Source organism: Doryrhamphus excisus, linkage group LG21 (genome assembly GCF_037039965.1).
Source record: "Doryrhamphus excisus strain RoL-2023G ecotype Guam linkage group LG21, RoL_Dexc_Guam_v1.1, whole genome shotgun sequence".
In the NCBI taxonomy this organism is placed as follows: domain Eukaryota; kingdom Metazoa; phylum Chordata; class Actinopteri; order Syngnathiformes; family Syngnathidae; genus Doryrhamphus; species Doryrhamphus excisus.
Window position 1 is genome coordinate 4,287,498 of NC_136377.1, and position 9,227 is coordinate 4,296,724.

At 41.8% G+C, this 9,227-nt stretch overlaps 2 protein-coding genes across 3 annotated transcripts; one reads left to right on the plus strand and one right to left on the minus strand.

Moving 5' to 3' along the window:
* Positions 1–1,152: 1,152 nt before the first annotated feature.
* Positions 1,153–6,908, minus strand: LOC131137984 (ras-related protein Rab-39B-like). The gene is made up of 7 exons (XM_078787928.1): positions 6,776–6,908; positions 6,385–6,566; positions 4,749–4,943; positions 4,049–4,114; positions 3,087–3,308; positions 2,667–2,937; positions 1,153–2,601 (listed from the first exon to the last, which is right to left on the minus strand). The coding sequence occupies exons 5-7, from the start codon at positions 3,299–3,301 to the stop codon at positions 2,446–2,448; spliced, it is 642 nt and encodes a 213-aa protein (XP_078644054.1). The 5' UTR covers positions 3,302–3,308; positions 4,049–4,114; positions 4,749–4,943; positions 6,385–6,566; positions 6,776–6,908; the 3' UTR covers positions 1,153–2,445.
* Positions 4,605–9,089, plus strand: rab38c (RAB38c, member of RAS oncogene family). Of its 2 annotated transcripts, XM_058086521.2 has the most exons (5): positions 4,605–4,652; positions 4,729–4,959; positions 6,417–6,547; positions 6,794–6,931; positions 7,941–9,089. In XM_058086521.2, exons 2-5 carry the CDS (start codon positions 4,767–4,769, stop codon positions 8,097–8,099), a joined length of 621 nt encoding a protein of 206 aa, XP_057942504.1. In that variant the 5' UTR covers positions 4,605–4,652; positions 4,729–4,766; the 3' UTR covers positions 8,100–9,089. The 2 variants fall into 2 exon arrangements, with proteins under 2 accessions (XP_057942504.1, XP_078644055.1); XM_078787929.1 differs by having other exon boundaries at positions 4,618–4,959.
* The last annotated feature ends 138 nt before the right edge of the window (positions 9,090–9,227 follow it).

Consider the following 9,227-nt stretch of genomic DNA (forward strand, 5'->3'; position numbering starts at 1 on the left):
AAATACAAAAAAAAAAACTGACCATAATCCAAAATGTTACTTGATGCAGCTACAACTCATCTTTGCACCCAGCCTAGTGCCTTTGTCAATTATCATCACCCCCTTTTATTTTGCTTCTTCAAACATTTGTTTCATAAACTGTACATATAGCTGTCACTTTTAAGTGTTTTTGTTTTTTAATAAAATGACTGAATGGCTAACTTTGGCTTAGTTTTGGTCTATATAAGATATCATATGTCCGGCACTAAAAACTTGAGTTATTTTCTAGTACAAGCTGGTTTGAGCTTTACATTGCACATTTGGGTTTAGGTTAAGTCAATGTTTGGAAATGAGTGTGCACACGTTTCATAGCACCGAGTGCGCCACCTGGTGGGATAACGAAGTAACACTGACAAGCCATACCGCGCATGCTCATACCCGGCAGCCATATTTGAAACATTGAGGGCAAGTCTGCGGTGAGAAAATATATACATAAATATACATATATACACACACAGAACAATGCGTTTGTGTTTACGTCATATAAATTGTTCAAATGTAACTTGTCAAATGTGTACAGTTGCGTTCTTTTGACTGAGTTACCTTACAGCACCGACATAGGTAGTGGTCCAGTGCCGGGAAGATCACTTCCGGTTTGTCTACTTGGCAAACTCCTTAATTCTTGGCTTTACAAAGCAAATATAAAATATTTTTTCTATTTGTTTTTTTTATATATACACCGGAAACTCTTAGGTGGGCCGAAAATGTGTTGTGAGCGAAGAAGCTTAAAGATTGGCCGTATGTTATCGCGAGATGTGCGACGTCGCTGTTAGCCAAGAAACGTAATGGTTACCTGTATGTTATCGCGAGATGTGCGACTTAGCTTTACAGGGTTCTATTTTAAATCATATAAAGCAACAATAGTCGATTCCGTGTCTCAATTTCTCAAGAATCATACTTATTAACTTATACAAGAATAAAGGCTCGCTCGTCTCCCCACACCAATTGAAATTTTATGTCGTGGTTCTAATTCATCAAACAGGACACTGTCCAACTTACGATAGTTACTTCATTTAACCACAAGGTGTCGCCTTCCACCTGTATTCAGTAATGGGTGTCCAATTGAAGAGGAGGAACTTGTAATTTACATGACGTTTAATTTGCAGGGAAAGATTGAGGTTTCAACTTTTATTCAAGCATAAATACATTTAACTTACGCTAGCTAAACAAAGTTGACTGTACACAAACGTTTATTTCCTCCACAAGGCACTCAAAAGAGATTCTTTCACCTTAAATAAAATACCGGTAAACCACAAATCGGTCAAAATTCTGCATTATTTCCTGTTCATCACAAACAAACAAATATCATGGCTTTCATTGACTGTTCCAAAAGCCTGTCTGCATGGGAGAAGAATAGCGACTAAAAAATAAAGAAGTAATATTACAAGAAAAAGGGCACATTTTTGCATTTTTTTAAATAATAAATTCATATTTTCATCTCAACTTTATTCTCATTTTTTTCATTTAATATTATGACGTTTTCTCTTGTGTAGTTTTTTGCTATGTAAAAAAAATGCACAACTTTCTCTTTGAATTGAAAGTTTTTAGTTATTTTTTTAGTTTTGTCATTAACATTGACAATGTTTTTTGTGATATTTTGACCTGATTTATGTAAAATGTAGTTGTTTTCACATCACTTTATTGTAAAATTAAGACTTTTTTTTGGTAAAATTCCAAGTTGTTTCTTATAATACACATTTTTCTTGTAATGTTACATTTTTCTCATAATATTATGACTTTAATCATGAAAAACTGACCTCTGCTCATAAAATAGCACTGTGTTTTTCTTGTAATTTCACATTTTTGTCTTTGTAACAATATTCAAATGCTTTTCCTGTCAAATTTTACAGTTATTCTTGTAAAAATGATTTTCTTCTCCTAAAATTTCAACTTTTTCCTCTTGAATATTACCATTTGTACTGTTCCGCCTTTTACTCTTGCAGAATGAAAAGTGTTCTACTTTTTTTCCTAGAATCTTACCACTTTATTTGTATAATTTCACCACTTTTTTGTTGTACTGTACTTTACTGTACTGTACTAATCTTTCATAGTCAAGCCACTTGGATTTATTGTGCAGTTAGTAAAGGTGTTGCCTCATCCTGACTACATATCGTTATATGAAGTGGCTCACTGATTTTATATGACAGTAGTTGTAATAAATAGTCATTCAACATTTGTCCACATTTGGAGTGCATGTGAAGAAAGACCCCAAAAAAGCAGTAAAGCAAATGTGAAGATGAAGGCTTCTTGTGCTTAGAAATGTATTGTGACCAAGCAGCACATGAGAAGTAAAGCGTATTACTGCAAAATGGCATATTTGAAGAAACGGGTGGGGGTCAAACATGTACCGTCAATGGCGAGGCAGCTCTCCCAAAGATGGAGTCCAAAGAAATAAGACATAAGAGTTCAGCAGAGGCATTGCCGTCCACTCTTGGTCACCTCTTCTGAAGAATGGACGATGTTGGGTACGAATCCGCTTTTGACGCCCTCCCAGCCGTCCTGGATCTTGATATCGCCGCTGCGCACCAGGTCAAAAATCTCCCTCGTCAGATCCATGAACGCCTTCAGGAGACAAAATAAACAGACGGTCAAGTCAAGATGGTCAAGCATTGACTTACCCAACAAACCTTCTCCACATTGATAGCGTCTCGCGCCGACGTCTCCACGTAATGCATGCCGTAGGCCCCTGCCAGCTTCTCGGCTTCCTGTCGGGTCACCTGGCGCTGAGCCTCCAGGTCACACTTGTGGCCGACCAGCAAGAAGACGATGCTGTGCGGCTGGACGTGACTCTGCGCCTCCTCGAGCCAGTTGTGTACGTTCTGGAAGGAGCGGCGGTTGGTGATGTCAAAGAGCAGGAGACCACCCACCGAGTTGCGGTAGTACGCTCTGGTGATAGACCTGGAGGAGGCAAAAGAAATTCTCATGTATAAGTCTCATTTATAGTCAACAAAAGTGGGCTTAGAATTGAACCTTGTGGGACTCCCCTTGTTCATTTGCTTCTGAGGCAATATGTCTAGATTAGTTTCTTCCTATTGTCATATACGCACCTGAACCGCTCCTGCCCGGCAGTGTCCCAGATCTGGAGTTTGATCCTTTTGCCCGGCTCGATCTCCAGAAGGCGGGAGAAGAAGTCCACCCCGACGGTGGGGTCCGACACGTGGGCGAAGTGGCCCTCGGTGAACCTGCGAATCAAACACGACTTGCCCACCGTGGAGTCCCCGATGACAATGAGACGAAACTGATAAAGCCATATCGTGTCCATGGCAGTTCTGTCGGGGGGGGGGGGGTAAATCAGTTGAATTGTTTGCCACACTTTAAAAATAGCATAAATGCTACACCACTTTATAGTAAAACGAAAAACCTAGCTCTCATTAAAAAATATAATATATATATATATCCGGAGGTTGCCTACAGCCACAACTGTTAATGCCATTGTTTTTCAACAGGTGATCATTGAAGACCCCAATGGTTATTTGGTTTGTTCGCCGACTATAGGAGACATTTATCTGACGAGAGCTTTAACCGGAGCGTTTACTGTCATGCTCCTGGTTGCTCATATCAGGTACGGGATTGTGGCCCCGCCCACGGACAACCAAACATGAGCAATGCAGGAAGTGACGTGCGTTAGGGCGACTGAAAGGGCCATGACATTTACGATAGCAATACATTACAAATAAAACATTAATATTATTAACGCAAAACATTAACAATGTTATTTTTGTGTGGCACTTTACTTTTAATTCAGACATTTTCTTCGTAAATGTGGTATATAGTATACATATAAAACAGGTGTATGATAAAAAAAAAGTATCTTTTTAATGCCGACATTCACAACACAGATTAGCTACTTCCTTAGCGCCATTTCAACATCCTTGCTAGCATCATACATTTAGGCCTAAACCATCTGACTTAAAGCCCTTTGAAGATAACAAGATATCGTACGAATGCCTACAAATAGTATTCACAGGAATCATTAAGACAAGCCTAAAAAGAGTAACTGATAACATACCTTTGAAATGGATGCTTCAATATGTGTCAAAAGCAAGCCCCATGTCGACGACGATGCCTTTAAAATCTACAAGGAAAACATGTTGTTTATCAGCGGTGCTTGGCATAAAAACGATCATTAGAGCGCCATTAAAACCACGCATTGACCGTCGTCGTTATTAAATGGGATGCTGCGGTGCTTATTTTGTTGTTGTTATTTCCGATGAAATGGCAGCAGAACAAACACAACGGTATCACACAATCAACCCCCCCGCCCCCCTGGCCCTCATCAGCACCATGTTACCGTAATGTACACACAAGACACGCAGCGGGAAAACTCGGCAGCGTGACGCCTTCAAGACAAGTGTGAGATTCCCGTTTCTTTACTCAAATGCTCCTCAACTAGTCCAATCCATAACCCGCCCCCTACAAAATATAATAAAATCAATTAAACTGACATTAAAGGTGCATTCACCACAAAGAGGAACAAAAGTCGTTGAGCGTTTTTTGTGCTTTTCCTGTATTGACAACCCGTCTCTCCGAAATCCCACGCCTTCAACAGAGCATTTGAATGCACCGGCAGCTCCCAGTTGAGAGTCGCGTGGGAGAGGGAGGTCCACAGAGAGGTCAGTCGTTTTTAACTAACAAATAACTTTATCTTTCCCACCACTAAAATGCTGTAACTAAAGTTGTCTTAATTAGATTAGATTAGATACTCCCACCAGCGTCTTCTTGGAGCCATGCAGCAGGAGCTCCTATTCAAAGTGTTGGTCATCGGCGACTTGGGGGTGGGCAAGACGTCCATCATTAAACGCTACGTCCACCACATCTTCTCACAGCACTACCGAGCCACAATCGGCGTGGACTTTGCCCTCAAGGTGCTCCAGTGGGACCGGGACACTGTCATCCGTCTTCAGCTGTGGGACATAGCAGGTGAATGTGTGTGTTCGCCATTTTTTTTCTTCTGGAAACCTCTGGAGTAACTTTTTTTTGTAAACATTAATTTTCTTAAAATGGCCACTAAGGAGAGGTACTTATTTGTAAGGATTATGTGTGTGTGTGTTGTATGGTCCGTCTCAGTCATTTGTAGCCTAGTTGTGGAATGTGGAGGACGCAGGCGGCTCCCATGGTCACATGATGGCTACCATGGAATCAAAACATACAAAGTAACACAGTGGAACTCCTCAAAGTGGAAGACATCCCAAACGACTTAATGGGAAGTGAATTACTGAGTCAAACTGTCATCTTTGTACAGAATTATTATACAAAAGTGACTTTTTAATGATAATACCTGTCAATATTCTCATTGTATTCGTCATTGTATTCTCAGGGAATTGAATCCAATGCAACAAAACAGAAAGACAACACCTCCGCAGCAAATTAACGCATGACATCAATCGACGACTTAGTGTTAAATATAAAATATAACATGAATCTCTTAGTTTAGAGCGCCCGCAAGGCATGCTGGGTAGTCCAGCTGCAACAATTCATTCATTCATTAATTTTCTACCGCTTATCCTCACGAGGGTTGCGGGGGGTGCTGGAGCCTATCCCAGCTGTCTTGTACACCCTGGACTGGTGGCCAGCCAATCACAGGGCACATATAGACAAACAACCATTCACACTCACATTCATACCTATGGACAATTTGGAGTCGCTAATTAACCTAGCATGTTTTTGGAATGTGGGAGGAAAAACCGGAGTACCCGGAGAAAACCCACGCATGGGGAGAACATGCAAACTCCACACAGAGATGGCCGAGGGTGGAATTGAACCCTGGTCTCCTAGCTGTGAGGTCTGAGCGCTAACCACTCGACCGCCGTGCAGGATACAATATTAATAAAATATGTTTGTAGTTAGAGCATCAAAAACCTGCTTCTGACTTTCTAAATACAGATTTCACATTATTAGAGCCCCCACATACATAAAATAGCACCCCTATAATCACTTCTACACTGCTATTATTCTTTGTTTACATCTCGTGGGCAGGCTACAGCGTCACCACAGGGACATAACAGACGGCCGCTGCTAGCATAGCAAGCTAGTGAGCTAATTAGTGCAATGTATCCAATTAGCTCATTCTAAGCTAAATAAAGTGTTTGGAACAGAGAGGGGAACATGCACAGAGAAGCCCGAAATGTACCACTTCCACACAAAATGAGGATACCATTTTTTTTTGCTGTTGGCTCAGTAGCCAAGGTGGCACCCTGCCGTGCAGCCCCAGCTGAGAACCTCCTCGACATATTTTGCAATCTAGCAAAAATGGTACAAACATGCGAACCACTTTATTATAATAATACTACATACTATAATACCAAAATACTATAAGGTGATATTTAACAGTCAATAAGTACTCACCCTAGACCTTGTGTTGTTGTCTTGCATCCTAGGACAGGAGCGCTACGGGAACATGACGCGTGTCTACTACCGCGAGGCCATGGGAGCGCTGGTGGTCTTTGACATCACACGGGCATCGACCTTCGACGCCGTGCTCAAGTGGAAGGACGACCTGGACTCCAAGGTTAGATGTCTACCTGTACCTGCAGCATTGATTCAATTATATTATAAACCATACAACATGTCCACATAAGGAAGGTTTTTTTCCCATTAAAGTTATGCAATGTCCTTTTTTTGCACATCTTAATATAAAACTTGGTACCGCTTTGCAGAAAAAAAAATCACCTGAAATTTGAAAACAGAGGTTTCAAACTTACTTCATGTTCTATTCACTACTATTTGTGTTTGTTACCTTTTGTTTGCCTCTAAGGTGACGCTGAACCACGGCAGGCCCGTTCCAGCCGTCCTCCTCGCCAACAAGGCCGACCAGGCGATGTGCCAGCAACCCAAACTGGACGCCTTCTGCCGAGAGAACGGTTTCGTGGGCTGGTTCGAGACTTCAGCTAAGGTAAAAGTGGAAACGCCTGTTCTTTGAAAAACACATTATGTATAACAACTTTATTTATTTTATTTTTTATTTTTTATTACATTAATAATGATTTGGAGGTCATGAGATAAGGAAAAGTACCTTTCTTTGACCACACGGTGATTTATTAACAAGTATATATTGCGCAAGAGCAACAGGATGTTGGAATAGTGGTAAGAAAACTGCAAACTGCTCAGCCACCATTCATAGTGCAAATGCAGTTACTGCCATCTTGTGGTGTGAATAAAAACCAGGATGTTGCCTCCAGCCACAGCTATTTCTACCGCTTTTTCCTCACAAGGGTCGCGGGGGGTGCTGCAGCCTATCCCAGCTGTACATATAGACAAACAACCATTCACACTCACATTCATACCTATGGACAATTTGGAGTCGCTAATTAACCTAGCATGTTTTTGGAATGTGGGAGGAAACCGGAGTACCCGGAGAAAACCCACGCATGCGCGGGGGAAAACATGCAAACTCCGAGGGTGGAATTGAACACGTGTCTCATAGCTGTGAGGTTTGCGCGCTAACCACTCGACCGCCGTGCAGCCTTCTTGGAAATTTTCTATACTTTTCCAGTCCTGGATTTTTCTAAAATCAAATTCCATACTAGGATGGAACCTAGCATGTTTTTGGAATGTGGGGGGAAACCGGAGTACCCGGAAAAAACCCACACATGCACGGGGAGAACATGCAAACTCCACACAGAGATGGCCGAGGGTGGAATTGAACCCTGGTCTCCTAGCTGTGAGGTCTGCGCGCTAACCACTTGCTAACCTGGCGCCTAATTATTTGCTTTTGGAGACCAGCTATAGTGGACTTGGTGGTTAAATGAATAGAGGTGTTAATTTGAGCATTTAAAATAAAACTGTTTTGTTACCACTAGCGATCTGACACTGTTCCACTCCTGGTCTGTATTTGGCCATTAAAACCAGTCTCCACTAAGTTATCTACTGTAGTACTTTTTTTTTTTTTTTTTTTACTACAGGAAAACACAAACATCGAAGAAGCCGCACACTGTCTGGTGGAGCACATCCTAAGCAACGAGGAGAGCCCGCTCGCCGAGCGAGAGCCCGCCTCCCTCGTCCTGTCCGGGTACGCCAACGCCACCAAGGAGCATTTAAGCTGCTCGTCTTGTTCGAAATGACAACTTGCTGGCCAATCGGAGAAAAGAAAAAAAAACAGCAACTGAATGATGTCTGTTACAGTGGATACAGTTAATTGTGTTTTTAATATTATATTAGGAATATTGGAAGTTAGTGTTCATTTCATTTGTGCAATTTTCTGCCTCACAGTAGCAGGGTACCACCTTGGCTACTGAGCCAACAGCAAAAAAAAATGTTATCCTCATTTTGTGTGGAAGTGGTACGTTTCGGGCTTCTCTGTGCATCTTCCCCTCTCTGTTCCAAACACTTTCTAATTGCTAATTGGATACATGCACTAATTAGCTCACTAGCTTGCTATGCTAGCAGCGTCCGTCTGTTATGTCCCTGTGGTGACACTGTAGCCTGCCCACGAGATGTAAACAAAGAATAATAGCAGTGTAGAAGTGATTATAGGGGTGCTATTTTATGTATGGGGGGCTCTAATAATGTGAAATCTGTATTTAGAAACTCATAAGCGGGTTTTTGATGCTCTAACTACAAAAATATTTTATTAATATTGTATCCTGCATGGCGGTCGAGTGGTTAGCGCTCAGACAGCTAGGAGACCAGGGTTCAATTCCACCCTCGGCCATCTCTGTGTGGAGTTTGCATGTTCTCCATGTGTGGGTTTTCTCCGGGTACTCCGGTTTTTCCTCCCACATTCCAAAAACATGCTAGGTTAATTAGCGACTCCAAATTGTCCATAGGTATGAATGTGAGTGTGAATGGTTGTTTGTCTATATGTGCACTGTGATTGGCTGGCGAACAGTCCGGGGTGTACCCCCGAAAACTCTCGCCCGAAGACAGCTGGGATAGGCTCCAGCATACCCCCTGCGACCCTCGTGAGGAAAAAGCGGTAGAAAATGAATGACTGAATAAACAATAGGATGCTGTGCCTGGTGGGATACAGGGTGGTCATCTACGATTCACAGAACTTTTGTGGTATGTGTTACATTTCAACTCCAAATGAATATACTATAATAAAAAATGAAATGATGAATACTATGCCTTTTGCTTTAAGATGTCCTCCCCTGACTGACTTGAGAAGTGGTCCAATTCGCTCTTTGCTTAGTCACCTGATTCATGTACTGCCATTTTCCACACACACACACACACACACACACACAAAA